The sequence below is a fragment of the Otolemur garnettii genome, unplaced genomic scaffold (genome assembly GCF_000181295.1).
Source record: "Otolemur garnettii isolate 467f Iridium unplaced genomic scaffold, OtoGar3 scaffold00027, whole genome shotgun sequence".
Taxonomy (NCBI): domain Eukaryota; kingdom Metazoa; phylum Chordata; class Mammalia; order Primates; family Galagidae; genus Otolemur; species Otolemur garnettii.
In genome coordinates, this window is record NW_003852422.1 from 621,751 (window position 1) to 645,626 (window position 23,876).

Genomic DNA, 23,876 nt, shown 5'->3' on the forward strand with positions numbered 1-23,876 from the left:
CAAAGTAACAACAAAACCACTCTCTCCCTGGGGGCACTGCTACTCAAATACACAGAGAAGCAAAAGGCAGGAAAGAAAGTGGAGGAAAATGAAGACAGGTCAGGACAGAAGAAGCCAGGCTAACTTGGCACCAGCACAGCTGTACGACTTGCTCTGAGGAAATTCGTCGTCTTAAGTTCACATACTCAGCTACAGGCAGCACGAAACCACATACTCAGAACAACCCATCTCATTTAAAAATGCGATAGACATATCCATGTTGTGTCCACGTGAGTCTACGCACACATGGGTACTGGGCTGGGAGAGTGCGGGTGCTAACACTCTCCCTAGGCAGAGAGGCTTCAGTAGGCTTTATTTCTTTTCTTAAATACTTTTTTACATTTTCCAAATTTCCACAATGAATATGAAGTTCCTTTGTGATTAGAAAAAATGTATATGAAAGTAAACTTCATTTAAGAGAAAAAACAAAACAGCAAACAAAAAATAGTTTCACCTGTACTATTGTTTCTCATGAAACATGTAACTGCTAACTGCTCCGCTATAACAGAATAACAGGAAATGTGAACATGCCAACTTGGCTGGGGTCATTTTTCAACCCCAAAGTGTTCATGGGTTGCAGCCTCTTCTCTCTGCCAAGGGGACAGGGTGGGCAGGCGCTTAGGCAGCCCTGCTCCTGTTATCTGTGTCCAGTGTCCAGGTGATAGACAAAGCCAGAGTCACAGAAAGGCCTGAGCCAGAGGGTAAGAGCTGCCCAGTACAGACACAGGAGAGGGCAGAGAGACCGCAGACCCACCCTGGCTATGGAGGGAGGTGGCACCAACACCCACAAACTGCCAGCACCAGCCCCCTGGGCAGGGGCACCCAGCAGTGTCCAGCGTAGACTATTGTGGACACATACACAGCCAGAAGGAGTGGGATGGATGGGGGGGGCCTGTCATTGGGGTGTTTGGGGCACTTCTGAGCAGCCCAGAACTGCAGCCCCTGTAGCCAACCAGCCTTTTGGCCAGGACTTGTCCATCTAAAGCTGGGCCGGGCCTGGGCATCACCTCTGGGGCTTCTCGGGTGAAGGTGCCACAGTGGCCCGGCGGACTAGAGCTTTGTTCTGTGAGACCCCCAGAGGTGAGTCACCTCTGAGCACAGGCCTCGCTCCAAGGCCAGGGAAGACTCTGGTCGCCTGATCACCAGAAAAAGTTCTGACAAAGGCACTGGCACTTGGAGAGGTGCTTCAGTGCAGAGTGGGAGACACTCCATTCTCACAGAGAGGGGGCGTGACCAGCAGTCAACATGAATCAGATGCCAGAGAGCTGCAGGCACAATACACTGATGCCTCTCTCCGTGCAAGATGCCACCTTCCTTCCACCAGGTGAGAGGACCTTGATGACTTCAGCAAAACTCATCATCCACATGCTCTGTTCACCTGACCTCACTATCCAGTATATAAAGTAGGCCCAAGAGAAAACATTGAGTGCTTTACCTGAGTGACATTTCTGAATAATTTACCTCCCACTCCCACACCCAGGGTCCTGAGGGGCCATTTGGACACCTCTGTCAGTGCCTGGGCACAAGCCACAGAGCTTCAGAGAACTGAGTGTCTTCATAGGCCTTCACAGACCCAGCCGTGGAGTCTATGATGTGGGCATAAAGATTCTATTTTTCTAGAACAGAACACTCAAAAAAAAAATTCAATGGCAGATACTACTACAACTCTATTAATAAATCACTCTAAACATCAATGGGCTAAATATACTAATTACAAGACAGAGATTGTCAGAGTGGGTCAATAGCCAGACCCAAATATGTGTGGTCTCCAAGAAACCACTTCAAATATAAAGACACAGATTAAATATGAAGGGACAAGAAAGCTACCCCAAGCCAACACCAAGCTGAGGAAAGTAGGAGCAGCTATGGCAATTTCAGACCAAAACAAATCTTCCTAATTAGCCAATCCGAGAAGCCATAACTGCTGTGGGTACCTGCTGCACACAAATGACACCAAGGAGGCCGGAGCAGGGAAGCAGAGCCTGGAACGTGAGGCCTGAGCCAGTGACTCCTGCCAAGATGAGTCTACCAGCTCCTCAGGAATCAGACACACAAATCTGAGAGGCACAATCAGATTTGTCCTCACAGCTGTGTCACACAACAGACACTTGTGGGGCAATCAGTGCTCGCTGGGATGCTGGGGAGGCCACCTTGTGCTGCATGGCAGGTCTGGGCAGGCCCAGACACCCTCCTTACAGTGTTTAGATGCCTGGCCATGTGACTCAGCATCGTGGCTACTTGGGGAGGCCCGAACCTGCCGGGCACCCTGCCATAAGGCTCATGTTCTGAGCCTGGGCACTTTACAGCCATGTTCTATTACTTATTCTTTTACTGTTTTCATTAGTGTTTCATCTTAAGAGGCAGGACCCAGCCCTTGAGAACCCAAGTCTGTGCAGGGATACTCACTGGCTTACACAGGTCTCGATCCGTTTTTGCTTCCATCTCCCAGACGTGGTGGCCATCTGGAAGAAAGGGCATGGAGAACCCATTACCCTGTGTGGTGGGGCCCCCGGAAAGTTCCCCTCAGTCCAGTCACAGCCTAGAGCTGGGATAGGACCTCTTGCCCAAGAGCCCCATGGGCAAGAGCCTAGTGCCCCCAGGGTGACCTGCCCTAGGCCTGGCGCCATGTCTGACGCCAAACCCATGCTGGCAGGGTGGGAAGGGCCCGCAGCAGGGAGAAGCCTGAGAAGCACATCCCAGACCTGGTCTCCCAGCACCTCAGCAGCCTTATCACAAACCCCAAAGGGTCTCTGCCCTCCAGTCTCCTGGGGGCAGAGCTAATGAAAGGGGGGACAAGGGTGCTGCCGTGCCTGGATCCCAGTTCGCAGCAGCCTGTGCACCTCCCATGGCCCGTGAGCACACGGGGAGCATGCAGGAACCCTGGCCAAGAGCAGAGGTATGGGGTGAGAAAGCCCCATGAGCCTTCCATAGCAGACACGCAAGGGGAGAGAACCCAGCCCCGTCCTCTGCTTGAGGAGCTGCTAGGCAAATACCGGCCCCTCTCTGTTCTTGCCACCTCAGGCTGCAGAAATGCAAAATACAAGGTATTTTTAACATTACCCAAGTGGCCATTTGCATGTTTAAAAAAATAAAAAGTGTCCAGAGGGGCCTGAAAGGGCTTACTGTTCTCCCTCCCAGGTGGGGTGTGGGTGTCTGGTCCGCGGAGCAGAGGCCGTGAGGATGCGGGGCCGGGACTCGCTTGGGGTGATAATTTTGGATTAACAGAAGTCAATCTCCTATACAGGTCCCTTTTCCTCACTTCTGTCATTCTCAAAATAAAGTCTGTTCCCCAAATGAATGACAGTATATACACATACACTGAGGTTTTGCTTATGCTACACTTTCAAAGAGGAAAATGTTTGTAACAAATCCCAAATTATTGATAAATTAGACAAAATGTCTTTTTTGCTGTCATGGGGGTGGGCAGTGCCTGCAGGGTGGGGGTTTTGGAAGAGGCTCACCAAGGCCCCAGCAACCCCCAGCCAGGCCTGGGAGGATGTAGGTCATAGGGAAAACTGCCTAGCAGATGGCCCACAGGATGGGGGTCCTCTAGGAAAAAATAATAGGAAACTAAAAACACACTGTTGCTCCTAAAGGTCTCCGAGTTCCACAGAGCAGCAACCTCCCTCCCGCATTCTGGTGCTGAGGATATCTAGAGAAGAAGAAGGGGTGATGGAGGGACCTGCCCAAACTGTATGGGGCCTGCTCTGTGCACAGCTAACTCTTCTGTTTTCCTGGTGCTTAAAAAAAAAAAAAGCTTCTGAATTTTCTTAGCACAGGTCCCCCTTGAGGGTCTAAAACCGGAGCTGCTATGTACAGTCCCTGCCCCACAGAGAAGCTGGAGGCCACAGCCCAGCTTCAATGAGTCACCAGGAGTGCCAGGGCCATTGTGGTCCTAAATGGGTCATGTGGGGAGCTGAGGCAGGAGAGTACTTGAGGCCAGGAGTTTGAGATCACCCTGGGCAACATGGGGAGACCCCGTCTCTACCCCAATAAAAACAAAGCAGTGGGGTGTTGTGGCAGCATCTGTAGTTCCAGCTATGAGGGAGGCCAAGGCAGAAGGGTCACTAGCACCCAGGATTTAGAGGCTGCAGCAGCGTGAAGACCCCACTGCGCTCCAGCCTGAGTGACAGGGTTGAGACTCCATGTCAAAAAAGTAGGGATAGAGGGAGGGACAACAAGTGTGCTGGGGGTAAGGGGGTGCTGAGGCACGTAAAGGGCCAGGACAGCATATTTAACCTAACCCTGAGCAGGAGACACCATTCTTGCAGCAGAGGCAGAAACAAACAGCCCATTGCTCCCTGGATGCCTGGCCAGCAGGGAGGGACTCAACACCCAACATCAGGCCCCAGGGACAGCTGTGCAGCTTCACAGAGGTGAAGCAACATCAAAGGGACATAGGTGTGGGGTAGAATGTGGGGCCACCAGCTGCGAACTATCCATGGAGGAGTCTTTTCCTCCCAGGCCACCTGGGCCCATAAGGGTATGAGCTGTCACCTTTGCATACCCGCCAGCCACCCCCACAAGGTGCACTATGTACCTGTGCCTTTCAAGTGACAGCACAGGGCAGAGCAGATGTGCTTAGATGTCCCATTAAGGCTCTGGCATTTTGGAGCCATCAAAGGCCTGGGCTGCCCAGGGCAGGGAGGTGGAGGCTGCCCTGGACTCTGGGCCTGCTCTTCCCATGGTCACCTGACACTGGTGTTCTGCAGACCCAGGAGGGGGTTTGGCTTTTGTATTTATGCTATTTTTAAAGGCAAATGTGCATTTATGGGAACTGTATCTAGAATAGCTGTTCAGAGTCTGGTCAAAGAACCAGGTGTCTAAAGAGGGCTCTGAGCTGCACAGCTCAAGGAACCATGTGAAGGTGGCTGCATAGCCAGGGATAGCGCAGAGGAGCGCCGACTGCCCTGATGTGTCACAGGCGGACTCACCCTTCTGCAAAGTGCCTAGGCCTAGAGGCAAGGCCAGCCCAGGGCTGATCAAAATTCAGTCCCTACTATGAAGGGGGCGGTCGGTTCTGAAAGGGCCTTTGTGTTCCAGCCTTATCAAGAGCTGCCCGGTTCTCAGTAGGAAACGGCCTGAGTCCAGGAGTAAAAATATTCCAAGTCATCAGGGAACTCCCTGCAGTGTGAGTCATTGGAAAGGCTTCCCCGCCACACCCGCCATGGTTTCCACACAGACAGGGCCGAGGGCTGGGGCTGCCCTGCAGGCCAAGGGGGTGAGGGGTTGGGCTGCCTCCCTGCACAGCTGAGGCCCTGTCACCCTTGGGGCGGGGGGACCCTCCTTTCCACACAAAGCTACTGACCATGGAAGGACAGAGGGATTAACACACCCTCACTGGAGCAGCTAGATGGCCACACAGATCAAAGAGCAGAATTGGTCAGAAAGAGTCCCCAGTGTGAATGTTCAGGCCACCCACCCTAGATGCCCTGGGTTTGTCTGTTGGCCTTAGGAGAGTGGAGTGACGTCTGTACACAGATGTTTGTGAAGTGCCCCCTGTATGCTGGACGCTCAGGAAGAGCCCAGAGCAGAGGACACAGCCCTGTTGCCACAGAGCCTGGTCCTTGGGGAGAGTAGAGTAGGAGCTGCCACTGGGGACACCTGGCAGGCCCAGCTGGCTTGCAGAGTCCTGAGAGCAATACCCAGGCCCACATCTTGAGATCCTGAAGAAGTAAGGGGTGACTGGAGGTGGGAGGCCATTCACATGGGGTCACCATCAGTCTGGGGGCATCTGGGGACCACAATGGCACCCTCTCCCTGGCGTTTGCCTGGGACACTGTCCTGCATACACAGCATAGCTCCCAGCTCCATCCTCCCCAACAGGAGATTCTAGAGTGAAAAGAGACACCCAGCACTGTGGAAACCAGCCAGCAGGTCCTGACATTGTTAAGCATGGGGTCACCCACTGACCTGGCAATTCCACTCCTAGGTCTGTGCCCAGGGTCAGGAGCTCAGGTACTCATGGGACCTTGTGCCTAGTAGCTCTGCTCACGACAATCCCCAAGGGGTGGAACTGCCTAGGGTTAACTGGAGGATGAGCAGACAAGAGAGGGCTGGCCCTTAGCCCCAAGGACAGTTGAGCTGCTGCAGGTGCCATACTCAGGTCCCAGAAGTCACTGTGTCCAGTGAGATGTCAGCTCAGAGGCCAAAATGCTTGACCCCACCCATGGGCACAGCTGGATAGGAGAGAACGGGATGGGACAGGGTGGGCTGTGGACAGTTCCAGCTCCTCTTAGAAAGACGAGAGTGTCCTGGGATCACAGTAACGGCTGTACTCTCTGCACATGCACCAGACAGCTGACTTGTACACGTCGCGTGGGCTGGACGTGTGTGGATTCTGTCTCGATAGGCTGCTGTGGAGGAGCAAGTATCCTTTATGGTCTTGTGTGCTGCTGCCCTGTGAGTATGGAGGGGCATGGGGAGGGGGCCACATTCAAGGCCCAGACCCAGTGGCTGTGGCTGCACTGAGCAAAGGCAGCAAAATTAGAACCAGGGACAAGAACCTCCCCACTGTGGAGGGTACCTGGCTGAGTCCACTCTCAGGACAGTCTGGGGCTGTACCTGGAGGAGGAAAGGGTGGCAGGTCACACTGGCAGGTCACCTGCAGGGGAGGGTATGCCACCTCATTGGAGACGCCCAAGTGGCTGCAGGGACGAGTCTTTTGCGGCCCCGGAAGGCCCCTCCAGACGCCCCAGAAGGACTGGTCACTGTTGGTCAGGCTCATTAAAGCCATCCCCCAGTGGGGAGCCCCATGCCAGCCCCTGACCCCCTGTTCTGTGCACCTAGGGGGTACCACGGCTGAGTGGAGGAGCACCCTGGTGACTGCTGGGGTCAGCTGAGCCCTCAGCTCCCTGGAGGCTGTGAGACACACCAGCCATGTCCTCACACCCTGAACGACACAGCTTCTGCCTAACAACACCCAGGCCCAGGCCCTATTCTAGTGGCTGTGCCCTGGCAGGTGACCCTCCCCTGACAAAGGCCCTGTACCTCCTGGGCTCCGCGGCTGCCAGGCAGAGCCTCCCAAGCTCTCCCAGAAGACCAAGCACATGCCCGTGGCTTCCTGAGCCTTGATAGGGCTGGGCAAGGCCTCTGGGCTGGTATGGTTCCACTACCCCTGAGTTCAAGAAGTTCAGGATGTGGTTCAGAGCCCACTCCCTGACCCCTGAGGAGGTGAGAAGCATCTGGGGAGGGCAAACCCTCTGCCGGCTCCCGCTGTGGGGGCAGGGTACTTAAGGCAGCGCCCCACTCTGGGCTTGTGGATGTCCCACCTACATCTATGCCTGGCTCTCTGTGCACCAGGTCAAGGGCTCACAGCAGCCTCCTTGCTGGGTCTGGGGGCAGCCCTGGATATCTGGGCATTTTCAGAGGTGGGTCTGAGGCTTCAGCCAGCACAGTCCTGCAGAGGCTCCACCAGTGAGTGGTGTTCAGCCTTGGACCCCTGCCCACGCCTCCAGGTTCCCGCCCTGTGTGGTCTCCCTCGCCCCTGGGTAGGGCCCCAGATGTGGTAGGGGAGGCGGCCTACAGCCTCAAGAGACCTGACACCTCCCACGCCTGTATCCCAGGAGCTCCAGGTATACACAAGCCCAGGCCATTACATGAAGAGGCCTGGTGGGGCCCTGACTACCCATCCAGATGGGAAAACGGGCCCTCCCAGCTTCCAGCTGACCTGCTAGGCCACAGTGGCCACACACATGACCACAGGCAAGCCTAGCAAAAAGGGCAGCTTCCACATGGTTATAAGCAAAAAAGGCCGCTGCTGCCTCAACCTGAGCTTCAGTGTGGCTTTTCCACAGCAAGAGAATCAAGATAAAAAAAAAAAAGAGAATCAAAACACACTTCATTATAGTTTGGAAAAATCACAGCAAGACAGACTGTGGCTTTCCAAAGGGGACCAAGCTGGACTTTGGTATGAAGAGCTGCTAACATTTAATGCAGCCAAGTCTTACAACCCTGCCCTTCTGTACAGAGGAAAAGTGTGTTTCCTCTGTGACAGCTTCTTGTTGTCCCTGTCCATATAAACCCCACGGCGTCGCCAGATGCGCTCATCCTACACAAACATGCACCTTGAAGAGGGACCCAGAGAGAGCATGACTGTCAATGTGATGTGTCCACATCTGGAAACCTAGTGCTGTGCTGTCTGGGGCCGGCAGATTTCACACTGACACCAGTGGCTTCTGACCCTGATGCTAGGCCTGTGGGGTGTGACCATCCTCAGGAATCAGGGCGCCCTCCTGGTTTCTCTGGTGGGCATTCTGCACACACTTTCATCATCAGAAAAGGTCGCATATGGATGCCATAAACCACTGATCTAAGTCCTTGACAGGGGTTTATTTCAACTCTTGGGCCTTCTGCACAGCAAAGTAAAATCACAGTCCTCTGTTGGAAGCTGGAGCCACCTGCCCGGGTCTCCCTCACCCCCCAAAGCATCGTCCCCAAACCCAGCTGATATCACAGGAGCAGATGGTGCCAAGGCCATGGTGGTGACTGGTTCCCATTTCCCAAAAGAAGAAAGTGGGTGAGGGGACATAAAGCTGTGATCTAGCTGGCAGGAGCCAGTGTGACCCTGCTTTGGGGACCCCTCTGTCTGAGCCACTAGCAGGAGAAAGTGACACTGTCTTCAGGAGGCCCCACACCACCCCGCCCTGAACCCAGAGCAGTGGGAAGGGTGGGCTGGCACAGAGGCTGAGCTGACTCACAGGTGCAGGGCACCTGACGCTGCCACATTCACCATAGTTATGCCCTCTGGTTCTCTCAGAACAGGCATCAGAGTAGGAGCCACAGTGCCAGCACAGTCCTCTCTGGCAAGGGCAGTTGAATGTGCCCACTTCTTTAACCTCCTCAATAAGACTCTCCCCCAGCTCACACTCTGGCCTTAGTGATCCCTGCAGGCAGAGCTTTAAGATGAATCAGACAAGCTCATCAGAAGATGGGGGAGGGGGGACTAATTTTAATTTAAATTGAGTTTAGTGGTTTCTCAAAAAACACAACTAGAAAAGCTCATCACCAGGAGGAGGATGAGGGGTGTCTAGTTACACCAACATATCAGGATGCAACAGGAATTGTTTGGTTTGAGATGACTTCTGCCTAAATAACCAAATGTAAAGAAAGAAAGTTATGAAGACATTTGTTCTCTTCTCTTGAAAACCTGTGATATGCATGTCTACATGTATAATACGGCTGTGCAAATAATCTTAAATATAAACAAGGTAATCACAGATGCTGTCAGAATCTAACCGCAGCGTCCACACGCTCACCTGCTGGCCGTGCAGAATGTATTCACATGGCACACACCCATTTGCTGCTCGTCTGCTGTGTGCCTGCTGTGTGCAGTAACATGTGAATACTTACAGCGAGTCTAGCCAGCAACTGCGATTCCACTGTTTACGTTCAAGTCAGCCGATATTAGAGAGAGCGGATTAAAGACCAGCTCCCAGAAGCAAAGCCAGGACAAGGCGTACTGGCCCTCACCCCAAGTGTGGGCAAGGGCACTCCCCAAGGTGTTCACACTGAACTTCTGGGTGACGAACAGGCTGGGGACGAGGGCAGGAGAGGCTCCCAGGGTGGCAGTAGCCAGTCGCAGTTAAGGGTTGGAAACTCGGACCTCAATCAAGCTCTGCACACCTGATAGCCCAGTGGTAGCATGTTCCTGGTGTGCCTGCGTGAGACTCAGGGCAACCTCAGCAAGCATGTGGTGAGTGCAGGGGTGCTTCCCTGGGCCTCTCCCTGCAGAACAAACTGCAAAGCAGCCAGGAAGCTGCTTGGGCCCCTGCCACTCATGCTGTTACCTCACGGAAGGCACAGAGACACATAGAAACACGTCTATGGCTCTGAAGGTTAAATCATTTCAAACTTAGCCCCCCCCCCCCCCCCAAAAGTGTAAGTAACTAATACCATTTTCTAAAGCTGGAGGGCTTTTGAGGGAAAGGAGGAACAAAATCTCTTAAGAAACTATGTAAGAGGGATTTCTTCTTTTGGGAGGGCTGAACTCAAATTTCCAGATAACCCCCCCCCCCCCCCCGAGAGAAGAGTGCTGGGCAAGGCAAATGTCTGCTTCTGTCATCACCCCTCACTGGGCTTTCTCTGTAACTTAAAACATGTTTTCCAATTATGTGCATGATTATATAGGAAGCTGACTCAAATGCAAAAGACTTTTAAGCCCATTTTGATTGAAGCACTTAAGTTTCCTGCAAACTGCACAAAATCAAGACCCCATTATGAAGGCTGAATGCCTCAGTGGTTTCCAGTAATGAGAGTAAGTATGGGGCCAGTCACATTCAAAAAATTCCAACTGGTCAATGTGAATAGGAAAAAGCCACAAACACCAGCCTCTGTGGGCCACTGCCCTGCTAGATGGCATCCCTCACCTCACCTCTGGGAAAGGCGCCAGGAACCAGTTCTAAAATACAACTCCTAACGTCTTCACAGAGAGTGAGGGCCACACACTCTCTACCTGTGACTCACTCACATGCCAGGCCCATGCCCTATGCCAGGCACCTGCAGCGAGCCTGTGGCCAGAACATCTTTGCTCCAAACCAAGTGTCGGCAAGCAGACCCTTGCACGCAGCCTCAGGCAGCCCTGCCAGGTCCCATCACCAGGAATGTGGTACCCAGATGAGGCTCCCAGGGTCAGTGTCTGAGTGAAGTGACCAGGTCCAGGACGACAGTGGCCCCAGCAGGCAATACAGGACTGAAGACACAACGGCCCCAGGAAGAACCATGTCCTCAGGACACCCCCACTACTTCCCTCCAGAGGCCACTCTGGTACCTCCAGCCAGGGCGCAGCATGAACACGAGGCCACACTGAGGCTGCAGAGTGGAGGGCAGCTCCAGCACCTCTCTGGGGCTCCCATGGGGACTTCCCTCCCTGGGGCCTGCAGACACAGAGTCATGTACATGGCAGAAACCTACAGCACCTGGTTCACATGACCATGCAGTGGGACAAACAAGAAATGCAGTTGGGAGAGGCGCCGGGAGCTGCTGCGGCCCGCTGATGACCTGTGGCTGAGGGAAGGGTCTGCCCTAGGGGAGACATGTGGACCATACAGGAGGTGCCTGCCCTGGTGCACATTCCAGGAGGCAAAGGACCCTGACAAAGCAAGCAAATGCCTCCCTCGGACTCTCCCTGGGTGTCTGCAACCTGAGGTCCCTTCAGCCCTGATGTGAAGTCTGTAAGGAGGACCTGTCGACCACCCTAGAGATGAAAAAAACTGCTAGCTCCCTCCAGGGGTAACCACTACTCACACCACAGCTCACCATGGGCAAAAGCTGGGCCACGCCTCCCGCCCCCACAGCCAGCACTGGGGATTGAGTTGAGAGCTGCTTTAGCAGCGCCCAAACCAGGAGCCTCCTGAAGGTCTGTTTGAAGAGCTCACCTGGCGCTTTCTCCACGAAAACGACCTTGGAGTCCTGAAGGAAGTTGTGGCCGGACAGGATCATCTTCTTCCCGCCCACGACTGGGTAGCTGTCCAAACTCTGCTTTTCCACAAGGGGCAGCTCCTGGGCTGAGCGCTGGGCTGCATTAGGTGGGGGAGAGGGTCAATGAGATGTACCCCCCTGAGGACGAGCACCGCGAGACGCCCCAGGTGTGTGTGAGAGACCCATGTGGGAGCACACCTGGACCAGAGGGCCTTCAACGGCATTCAGAGGGAACAATCAGAATCTCCCAAGAGAGACTAAGCCACTTTACCCCAATTATGGTAATGACAGAAACAGTAAAGGTGAGTCACACACTGGCCACCTTGTTCACTGCACTTCACAAAAACTGTGCTTCTCACAGACTGATGGTTGCGGCAGTTTTTCAACAGTGAGTGCTCACATCACATCTCCGTCAGCATACCGTAGCAAGGACACATTTCTCAAGCAGGATGGGCCCACGTTTAGACACATAACTATTGCACACTTCACTCTTACACTCAGGGAAACCGAAAGTCGTGTGTGACCCACTTCACTGTGACTGGGACACCAACCTGCAGCCCCTCCAAGTAGTGCCTGCACCTGTCCTGTCCCCAGTGGTGTGGGAATGTGTGTCTGAGGGAATGTGCTGTTCACACGCAAGTGTAAGGAAGGGAATCTCCATACAAGTGAGGGTGACACTAACCTAGGCTGGGCAGACTGGCTGCGGAAAAATGTGTCGTTGGAGATGCCGTCACCCCCCACATAGCTCAACATGGGGCCCTGGCTGGCTGCAGTCTGATGCCAACCATCTCTGGATCAAAGGAGTCACCAACCCTAAAACTAGTGACGTCTCTCTCAGGCCAAATCCACAGAGGACAGAGAACGCTTTGCTCTGACTAAAAAACACTAAGAATCTTCCTATAAAAGAAAAGAAATGCATCCTCCAGACAGCCGGTAGTGCAGGCTCCCTGGTCCCGAAAGCCACATCCTGGATGCTGGGCCCAGCAAAGAGGGATGCTGTACCCTGAGTCCAGGCCCCCCTGTTGGGCAGTGGTTGGGGTCTGAGCTTCAGGGACAGTAGGGGCCAGGTGTCCACAGAGGAGGGATGCTCACAGCAACCGAGTGTGCACCTACTGACAGCACTGGGGGAAGCATCCGCCAACTGCACTGGGTGAGCATCTACTTACAGCATTCGATTGGGTTTGAGGCAACCTGGAGAGACAGAGTCCTGCCATTGGGCTGGGGGATGTGGACCCGGAAAACCAGCCTCACTCTGGTGTTCTTCCTCCCGATGTCTGTCTCTCCTTTCCGAAGTTCAATGTCAGAGTTTCTAAGTTTCAGAATTCCAGCACAGTCAATACTGCCAACACAAAAGCCCATGACTTTTCTGTGAATCATGGCCACATGACCCTGAGGTCCAGCCCCAGCCACACCCTCTGGCTTTCACCCAGGCCCTGAAGGTCAGCACACTGTAGATGTTCTCCAGGAGCAAGACAAAACCTAGCCATGTGCAGGAACCAACACCCTGAATCTTCCCCTTGGACCTCCATTGGGTCTGGCCTGAGCTGCCTGGGTGCTCACTGTGGGCCCTGCACAGCCATCTCCAGGGCAGAGCAGCAGCTGGGGAAGGAGCACCAGGACCAGCTGGCCTCTCAAGTCTTCTGGGAGCTCCCACAAAACTCAATTTATTTAAAAATTCCATCTTTTTTTCATTACCCAGTTTAAAATCCTTCATTTTTGTGAAACTTTTTTCTTCTAGGGTTTCATACTTCATTTACCTTAATAATTTCATAGTATTGTATTCAAAACTACATGCCAGTAAAAAAAATCCACGTATAAATTCTCAATAGAATAAAATCAATGCCTGTCCTTTCTCAATAAGCTAAAAGGAGAATGAACGTCCAACTGGGACAAGCGCTGGGCACACGCTGGGTGGATCCCAGTGCATAGTGCGTCCCGCACAGGCAATGCAACAGAGCCTAGCCACACCCTGGGCCTTAGGAAAAGTGGGTGACAGCTCGCAAAACAAATCCATGTGATGATAACATGGAGAGAAGCCTTCCGTGTTCAGGACTCAGGGGCTTCAACAGGTATTAACACCCCACACACAGTCCTAAGTCACATGGTCCTCTTGGCCTCATTTTCTGTGCACTCTCCCACTGGGTGGCCCCGCTGCAGGCCCTGCTCATCTGCCCCAGGACCTTTGCACATACGGTGGGGGGACACCCCCCAGGGGCTGGGACACACATCAACTCCCAGCTCAAATGTCCCTTAGGAGCTAAATAAGCTAGAATAGAATCAGATTTGACTCTGCGAGTGGGCATTGGCCATGTCAGCATTGTTGGTGGCTCTTAAAGTGAAAATATTGTCCAAATGTATCACCCACTTTAATTTTTCAGTGTTTGCATTTTAACTATTCCTCTAATTTGTGCTGCTGTGCTCAGAAATAAACAGGTGTCATATTTAGGAGCCCCAAGCGGGCACTGAGGGAAGCACTGACAGCTGTGTAATTGAGATTTGTTGTATGTGGTAACATACACAGTGGCTGAAACCCTAGAGAGAAACAAATCTCTCATCAAAAATATTGGCAAAGTTCATGTAGGAGCTGACCCGAGGGCCCTGGACGGGCTCTGCGGGTGGTGGAGCTGCTCACATGGCACGCATGTTGTTCTCCGGCAGAAGCGGGACCTCCAGGACCTTGGTGTTGGAGAGGATGGCCTCGTGGCTGGTGGTGGACACAGTCTTCCCTGTGATTCGGTGGACCTGGTAGAAAGCGTGTGGCCGCAGCAGGCGGTCGTCCGCTGTCCCAATGAATAGCTGGAGCGTGAGTGGCTCGTTCTCCAAGTAGCCATGCAGCTGGTGAGAGAAGAGAAAGCCACTGAGCACCACGGGCCGCACTGCTGGGAAGCAGCTAAACCTTTATGGAGGACACCAGTTCAAAAGGGAAGCATGTAGCCTGTGCTGGGTGCCCAGCCTTCTCATTTCTGTGTAATAGGATATTGGGGTTTCATTTAAAGTGTACTAGAAACACTCATTGTATATACTATAGCCCTGGGGCACTGAGGTTAAAGCTTTGAACGCTCCTGTTGCTCACTTTCAAACATGTACACACAAAGAGCATGGCACACACATGCACATGCTCATGTATGCAAATGTGTGCACACACATGCGGTCTCTCATGCACTCACAGGCATGTACACGCACCTCTGTGAGCCTGCCCACACACAGACACCATGTGTGCAAGGTACACACCTACATGCACACTGCATGCCTACACCAAGGCCATCGCCAGCATCCCTGACAGCTACAGATACTCCTGCTGGGCTCTTCATGGAAAAGCAGGCAGAAAGGAGCATTTGTGGCCCTACCAGTCAAGCCCACCTCTCCAGAACAGCACCGCCTTCTCAGAGCTAGCTCTTCCCCAACAAACATCTTGAGAAGAAACACCCTCCTTCTGGGCAGGGATAGCACAGCTGGCCACCGTATGAGCAGCTGCACCTCCAAGTCAGAAAGCTGAGCTCAGGGGAAGCTGCCTGCAGATGCTGCATCCCCAGTGAGTCCAGATGTGGGGCCATGCAGCGTCTGTCTGCCTGCACTCGGCCAGCCTGGCCCTGAGCAGAAGGTAGTGCCTGCTCCTCATGGGCAAACTCCACCTTTGTACCCAAACCTGCAAGGTGGCTGAGTCAAGACACTGCCTGCCTAATGGCTAGTGCTCCTCATCTACAGAAGCAGATGGCAACTCACTGCCACCCTTGCCTCCTGCATCAGTGACCAGGGGCCAACACCACCAGGGAAATGCATGCAGACATGCCTGGTACCCACACCACCCAGCAGGGCCATCTGCTGCTGCCTGAAAGGCAGTGTGTGTGCACAGGGCACAGAACCCACACAGCAGGAGGGATGCTACTCTCCAGGCTCTGTGTGCTGGGTGCTCCTTCAGGACTGCAGTCAGGGGGAGCCTGCCTCAGGCAGGGCACAGACCACAGCCCTCGGTGGCCACGCCTCAGGATGAGCTGCTCGCAGGGTCCGGGAATGAAGCCCAGACCCCATTGGGCCTGCTCCAGGGCTCAGGGCCCAGCCTTCTTTTCTGCCTCACAGGCACAGACCCCTTCTAGATAAGCAGCTTTGACAAGCATAATATGTTGGTATTCCCCTCTAACGCTGCCTTTGCCGCACCAGGGGTCTATTCTCATGTACATTCTGTTGGGAACAGGAACATTTAATTCCTGGACCAAGTACCAGGCCCAGGTGAGGCTGCCAGGGTCACATCCTGCCCCTGCCACCCACATGGGCTCTCCATGCTGGGTGCTGTGGCTTCTGATTCTCATGCAGGCACAGGGGGTTAAATTAAGTATCCAAGCGATGTCCCTCATGGCTTGGCACACAGCCATGCAGGACACGTAAACAATCCTTCTTACTACCATTTTTGCAATCTTTTCTCATTGAACTGGTTTTAAAATCTTCATGACAGACAGCAGTGGTAACACAAGGACCATCTGACAATTATGCTCGCCTGCTGTCAGCTACAGACATAGCTAAACACCAGATGTAGATGCCGCTCAGAGAGAGCGTGGCCATCAAAGCAAACAAGCCTGAGACTGCAGCGGCCACTCAGGTGGGGCTGGGGACCCCCGGCAGAAAGAGGCCCCACTGGAGGATTCATGTCAGTGGAGGAGGGGCAGGCTGGCTTGGTGGGGACGAACCAGGTATCTCCGCCTCCACCCCCCCAGCAGGGTCCCGAGAGCTGATACCCGAGAGGTTCTGGGCCCAGCTGGTGCCCCAGAGCCCCAGGAAGGAGGCTGTGAGAGAAGTGACAGCTCCTGTGATGCCAAGTCCCAGGAGGCTAGGACACGGGATGTGGCATGGGGGCTGAAACACAGAGTGGGGCTTGGGACATGGTGTGTGGACCATGATGTGGGTTGGGGGCTGTGACATGGTGTGGGGGCCAGGATGGGAGCCAGGACACGGTATGGGAGCCGTGATACAGGATAGGGGCTGGGATGTGGCATGGGGGTTGTAAGATGGGGTGGGGGCTGGGATGAGGGCCAGGACACAGCACAGGGGCTGGGCAGTGGTGTCGGGGCCATGATGCAGGTAGCGGCTATGATGGGGGTGGGGCATGTGGCACACATGGAGACCCCAGGGGAGTGTGAGCTTTGACACCCAAGGCAGGGCTGGTCCAGGTGGCCACGTTGCAAGGAGCGAGGCTGTCACCAGGAGATACCTGCAGGCTCTCCAAGGAAGAGGGGAACTGAGGAGACGTGTATGAGGAGTCAGAGCCAATGCTGGGTCCATACTGCCCCGACGTCATGTGTCTATAGGAGTTTTAGACATTTATTTTAATACGCCAATTTGGAAAAAAAACAATGAACTTCAGAAGCAGGAAACAGAAAACGAGACACAGCAATTAGCCACTGGCCGCAGACACCAGGTTTAAGAGGCGGGGCCACTTCCACACACTTCCCAGGCCACAGCTGTGGGGCTCCTTTCTCACGGCGCTGCCTGTGTCTGCCGTGAGAGTATCAGGAAACGATGTGTCCTCCACAGAAGCAAAGGCGAACACGGTGGAGACAGCTCTGCGGCCTCCAAGCACACAGGTGGGCCAGAAGGTGCAGGCTGGAAAATGGGCTCAGAAAGGAAACGGCGCCCTCTCCACAGAGCCCGCGTCTGAGGTGACAGCATCAGCAGGTCTAGGAACACTGGCCGCCTTGCTCAGAGCTCTGCCTGGGGCAGCTTCTGTTCCCCAGCTCCCTGCTTGGCCACGCCCAGGACACCCCTGAGAATATCAGATCCCCACCCCACTGACAGTCTCCAAAACAAACATCTAGAAGGTTGTACTGAGTTACTGTACTGAATGTATTGTAAAAAGTGGGGATGTGAATTTATTGGCCCAGAGAATCAGACACCCGCAGTTCTAAGAATCAAAACCCCATTGACAATAGACTCATCTACTGTTTTTACTTCATGAAATTAAAAAACAATGCCATTTTTAAATCTCAAATCCTCAGAAAAGATTCCCATACACAATCGACCACTTGCCAGTGTAGAGGAGAGAGACTCACATATGGGCAGCCAGCTGAGGCCGCACGGTGACCTATGAGGCAGGGACAGGGCCTCCTGCGTGGTTAAAAGTGCGCTCTCCCCACCCAAATGTCTGTGGCTCCTCCCTCCCACCAGCTGTCTCCGTGGCAGACACTTCCTATGAGATGTCACAAAGGTGGGTCCCAGAAACTGGGCAGAGACAGGGATGCCTTGATTGCAGCTCATGCAGCCCCTGGCATGGATTATCTCCTCTAGCAGCCCTGGGGCACCAGCACGTGGACCTGCCGTGGGTGTCTGGGGTCTGCACACAAGTCCCACGAGCCTTCCGTGGCACCTCTGATTAGCACTAAGAGCCAGTATCTGTCACAGGCTGCACAGGCGCTAATGGGGGCCCCCAGCCTGATCTGTGGGATTTCAGGGGATGGAAGAAGAGCTCTGTGGGGCATGTCTGCTGAGCAGGTAGGTGTGGAGATGGCCCCAGTTCCCAGCTGCACACACGTGCACATGCATGCCCACATAATCATGTCCACATGTGATATAGGACACAAGAATCAGCTCAGGAGACTTTCTAGGGATGAGAACCACGGGCAGGCCCCATCTCCACCCTTCCCTGTCTGTGACCTAGTCCCAGGTACCATGTGCCTGGCCACATGCCTGTGCCAGACACCACATAAACCACGTCTACCACAAGCCACACTCATTTCAAAGTGATCACTACTAATATTGCTTAATTCTGTAGGAACGAAATGCTTGCCCCTTTTGAACTAAACCCTCTACATGAAATCATGTTTCGGATGAGAGAACTAGGGACTCCTGTCCAGTACCCCCCACTCTTGGGAGTGTGGTCTCAGTTTTTTACCAATTAGTGAACTTTACAATGGGAAATGTTAAAAGAAAAGCAGAGCTTGATTAGGAGGTAAATTTTGCCATGTAGTATTCCATATTCCAAAACATAATTCCATAAAAAGAATATGTAACGGAGTCTAACCAAAACCAGCTCTTAGGTGGGCAAGACACCCTCCATGGTGGCTGGGAAACAGCCCCCACGCCCTACACTCAAGCCTGGCTGAGGTCAGACTGACTTTTAACTGACAATTTAAAATTCTCCTGGGACTCTGAATGTGGCCATTCTCTGACAGTGTGTGCAATGCAGTGAAACAGAGGTATAACTTTATCTTTAAAAAAAAAAATGCCATTTCAGTGAAAATGGAACTAGCTGAGGTTTAACCTGGGAGGTAAACATCTATTATTTAAAATATGAAGTTCACTTTAAGAAAAGTAATTTTAAATACTTTACATGTTCCACTGCATGGGTTTTCTGCCTCTGGCACGTTATAGTATGTGTCAAAATAATATTTATAAAATTACCTGTCATAACAATGACCTCTCTTGCTTCAACCTAAACTAAACAAAATGTATTATTCTGTTTTTAAGATATAAGAGCTACTGAATTTTCTACACATTGCAAAGTTTTTAGCTCCTGTGCTGACCTCAGCACTTGCACAAAGAGGTGACTGGTGAACAGCACGATGGAGGCCACATGTAGTCAGTTAACATGTGTGCACATGGGTACACATGCAAACATACGTGTACACAAACATACGTGTACACAAACATGCATGCACACATTGACAGAGAGGGCAGCAAATACACAAGGAGCAGCTAAGTGGTGGATTTTCACCTTCCAACCAGCCATTCTGAGCTGTGTACAGAACAAAGGAAACACTCCTGAAGATGCTTCTCCCAAGATACCCCATGGCTGTGGTCATCAAGTTAAAGAGAAATCATGCATTCAAGGGCCAGAAGTGAAATTTGCATTTTCACAGTGCCCCAGGGAAGTCTGCAGGGAGGGAAAATCTGGTTCCCTAAGTGGTCTCTCTCACTCTACTTTTGTTCCCAAGCTCCTCTTGCTAGATGAAGTTAAGAGATTATTTGTGTTGTGCCAACACTGCCTCACACGATGTGTTCAGCCCAAATCCTCACTATCACCATCAGCCACCAAGCCAATGTCAGAGCCAAGGCCCAGAGCACCTTGGTGTGACGGCCTCAGTCTCACACAGAGCAGGACAGGCCCCAGGAAAAGAGGCAGCAGGAGTGTCCAGGGGAAGGGGCTGCCTACCACACACGGAGGGAGTCAGAGCCCCGTAGCAGTCCCTTCCTGTGGGGGCTCCTGGCAGTGTATGGCAGACCGTGAGGCTTGACCTATCAGGGCATGCAGACACGACTTTGCCAGCCTAACTCCTGGGTATTAAAGGGCCTAGGTTTCCTCACTATGAATCATGGGTTCTGGTAAAGTAAAGGTTACAAATGCCCCAGGGCATGGTCTCCGGGCAAGCACATTCCCACATGACAGGGTGGACAGCAGCTGTGGGAGACAACACCCAGGTCCCTCGAGCCCAGGGGGCTCCCTTCCTGTGGGTGACCAGTGTTATATGCTCTCTCATGAGCACAGACCAGCTGAGAGGGGGTGCTCGGCCACTGCACGTGGATGTCCACTGCAACCCTTGCCTGGAGCTGCGGCAGAGGAGGTTTTGCTCCCTGCACCCCACCTTCCACCTCTGGGTTTTCTTCTGATGGATGAACTTTGCTAGCTCCTTCTCCACTGATTTTGGAGGAAGACCATTCAGATTAGACTCCAGAAAAGGAGGAGCTGGAAGGACGGTGTGAACTTAGCCCTCCAAGAGCAAGGAAACGGGTACAGCCCTGGTCCTGGAGAGGCCACCAGGCAGACACTGTGAGGTGTCCTCACTGCAGATGGCCTACGTGAGCCTACACGGCCACAGGGCAGTAAGGAGCGGGCAGCAGGCCTACGTGCTCTCTGTGCAGGGCGTGATCCTTTGCTCAAGTCAAGGGGCCCCGGGTGGGAGTCCCCAAGAGCTTGAAGGTGGAACGGCAGGTGTGGGAGCTGCCAGCTGTCCATGTGGCACCCATGGGGAGGCTCCTAGCCCAGGCTCAGATGCACCTGGACAAGAAGCAGGAGAGGTTCCTCTGGGCCCCATGTGCAGAGTGACACCTAGGATGCCCTGTGGCAGCACAGCCTGCCCCCCTGCTGGCCATGGGGACCTTCAGGGCAGGCAGGCTGTGGGGACAAGGCCAGGAGCTATGGAAAGGCAGAGCTGCTGCCAGCGCCCTCCTTCCACCACCTCATGCTGCCATGTCCCCAGGTAGGACCCATCCACCCTTGGGACGTAGCCTCTGGGCTCTCACTGGGGTGAGGCCACAGGTTAAATTATTTGCTGTTCCCAGGGCTGCAGCTGGTGGTCATTCCTTAGCATCTATGGGGTGGACAGGCAGAAACTTCTGGAAGCCACACCTGGCACTCAGAGTCTGACCATCAGGGACAGAGAGATTAGCCACAGCAGGCTGGGACAGAGGTGTGCGAGTCATGGGCATGGGAGGCTGCATAGCCCCCCTTGTGTTGGCACTCACTACTCCTCTCCAGATACCTACTCAGGGACACTGGCCACATGGGCGGCCACTCCCCTGATCCAACCCCCACCCCCCAACCCCAGCTCACAAGTGCTGCTAAGGGGCTACCGCATTAGGGCCCAGTGGCCATTTGTGCTGACCCAGAGTAAAGGACCTCTGTCCACAGACAAGGACCCAGTGTCTTCCCCAGAAGCAGAGGTGCAGCTGGGATATGCCTCACTCAGCCCACGACCGGGAGCCAGGCACTTGCCCATAGGCACTGGGGCTGCCTGCTCCTACATCTGGTGAAACAGTTTCAGAGGTAGGTGAGCTCCATACCCTGCCCCGCCCCACAAGGGAAAGGGTGTCCTGCACCCCATGGATCTTAGGACAGTTGCTCACAGCAGATTGTGGACTCTAGAACCTGGCAGAGCCTGCAGAGCAAAGAGGCCACAGCAGGAGGGCTGGAGATGCCCTCAGTACCTTCCTGGGAAATCCCAACCAAGTCACGGGCACAGGCACTGCAGCACACAGGATGGGACTCCCACACAGCTGACCCCACCCGCAGTGCTAGACACCTGCCAATACAGCCTGTGGAGACCACCATGTGCAGAGGGAGAGAGGGGCCAGAGCCTGCAGCCAAGGCCAGGGAGCCGTCCTCCCTGTCCTGTGCCTCTTACCATGGGCAGCAGCTTCTCACACACCTCCAGCTAACTGCCCCCGTGCCCACCCACCTGCTCAAGTCTGGGGTGTTTGTTAGAAAAACCGTCTGCTACACAGGGATGATGTCAGAGCCCACTGGACATTCTTAAACCTCCCTGGAACAAAGCAACCCAAGCTGTTGAACCAGAAGGATGTAGGAGAATGACGGTGTAGCCTTCAGGGCCACATGCTCCGTGGGCTCTGCCCCTAAGCTGCACACTTTGTCCCCAGCGAATGTGGTGTGAGGCAGCCTCAGGCAAGCAGTGAGAACCTGAGACATCCTCACCACAGTCAGCAAATCTCAGTGAAATGCCACCTACTTTCCCAAATTTTATCATTCTTATAATGACGACTGGGTGGGCCAGCACCACTGCCTTTCAGCACACGGACATAATGAACATCTTTCTAGTTCCAAGGGTGTCACTGACCCACTCGGAGAGAACCCAGCTTTGCACTGGGTGCCGGGGGGAGTAAAAGGCAGACCCCTGCTCAGTACCAGAGCCGACGGCATGTTCCAGGGCCACGACCCTGACTCTGCACTGGTGTGAATCGGCTGAGCTCTACGCTCTGTGACCTGTGGAGACACTGTGCTCATGTGTTTGTGGTGGGCCACGCCAGAGACAGCCACGTGCCCCGACATACTGCTGAAAGGGGAGAGGGCGGCTGTCTGGCCGCCCAAGCTAACCCATAAAAGATTCATCCGTGCCCTGCAGGCCACCAACGTTTGGCACCAGTGGGCCACGGGCCTGGTTTGGGGTCAGACCTGCATTTCCACTCCCGCTACATGGCATCATGGCCTCTGCCGTGCCCCCTGGTGGATGCAGCTGCCAACCTGAGGCCCTGGATGAGGGTCTGATGGAGCCCAGGAGTTCTGACCAAATGACACATTGCCCCAGCAGTTAACGCTCCTCCGCACCCCTACAAGCAGCTCTCTGGTTTCACAGCCCCGTCTGGACAACCCTGGAGCCCAAGATGCCACAGAGAGTGAGCAGGTGAGACTGTGGGCAGGACAGAGCATGCTGTGGCCATTTCGTGAAACAAGGAGTTGGCACTTGGCCATGGTGTCCAAACTCAACCTCGGCCTAGCTGCCCACTCTTACGTCTGCACTGACCAAAGCCACCAGAGTGCCAGGGCCTCCCACCAGGGCTCTCTGCTTGCTGGACCCCACACAGGCCAGAACCCTCCTGACAGGACCCCAATCTGCAAAGTTAAAGGGCTGCCCGGGAAAGGGCCAGGCCCGGGGGTCGCGTTTCAATGGACTATAAATTATTCACAAGCACCAGCCTTCTGCCACGGGCTAGATACTATCGGGAGAGTTATTTTGGTAACTTGGTAAACAGAGCTGACTTCCTTGACCTGGGGTTGGGGGTCAGACTTCGGCCTCGACAAGCTTGACGTGCCCTGCAAGGTAGGAGGCCCCATTGGGGCTGCAGACTTCTCCCAGGCCTGGGCCACCATCCACCACTAGGAGGGCTTAGGTGCCTCGAACACACCAGGATGCAGCTCCAAGGATGGGAGGCTGGACGGCAAGGACACAAAGCCATGGCAGGGCCTGTGACCAGTGACCAGGCACAGAAGGCAGGAAGGCAGAAAGGGGATGCATCAGAAAACATGAGGCAGCAAGAGAAATTGCTGGGCCAGGTAGCTCCGGCACTGGGAGAGCTGGTCCCTCCTCTGCCATGCTGGGGCTCAGGCCTCTCTAGGGGGCATGGCCTCTGATTGGGCCTCAGAGCTTCCCACCTGGAAAGACTATCCAAGTCACCTGTTGTCTTGAGGGAAGGAAGAGCTGCCGAGTCCCGGCAAAGTGCAGTCGCTGGATGCCAGGCAGAGGCCCACACCACACCCCACACTCAGGCCCACCAGGGCCCTGGAGTTGGGGTGAGGGACCTCACAGTTGGGAGTCACTAAGATACAACCAGACTGTGTACAGGTCATGTCCACTGGGGCTACCAGGACCCACCTGGACTCTCTGAGCTACCCAGAGCCACCCAACAGGCATCCCTCCTGGCCCTCCCTAGGATCTCACTTTTGTACAACAAATTATTTCTGTGCCAACCTGCTGCTATTCCTGTGATACCAGCATTCTCACAACATGGGCAACGCTGACGGGAGCCTCAGTGTGGGCAACCCAGGAGTCACCATGGTGCAGCTGAGCCTGGGGAGTCATCCCCTAGTATGAGAAACACAGAATTCCCCCAGGAGAAGTGCCCAGAGACCCCTGTCCCTGGGGAAGGGAGCTAGCCAGAGCACCACACTGCCAGGAGGAAAGGCCCTTGTACCCGAGGGA

At 54.1% G+C, this 23,876-nt stretch overlaps 1 protein-coding gene across 2 annotated transcripts in view; it reads right to left on the reverse strand.

Annotated features, from left to right (window-relative positions):
• The window catches only part of NFATC1 (nuclear factor of activated T cells 1), a 70,866-nt gene that overhangs the window by 13,281 nt on the left and 33,709 nt on the right, over positions 1-23,876 (reverse strand). For both annotated transcript variants that reach the window (XM_012804309.2, XM_012804310.2), the window contains exons 4-7: positions 14,090-14,292; positions 12,624-12,796; positions 11,415-11,555; positions 2,446-2,501 (exon numbers count right to left, since the gene is read on the reverse strand). In XM_012804309.2, the coding sequence (XP_012659763.2) occupies positions 2,446-2,501; positions 11,415-11,555; positions 12,624-12,796; positions 14,090-14,292 (573 nt within the window). The remainder of the gene's footprint in view (positions 1-2,445; positions 2,502-11,414; positions 11,556-12,623; positions 12,797-14,089; positions 14,293-23,876) is intronic.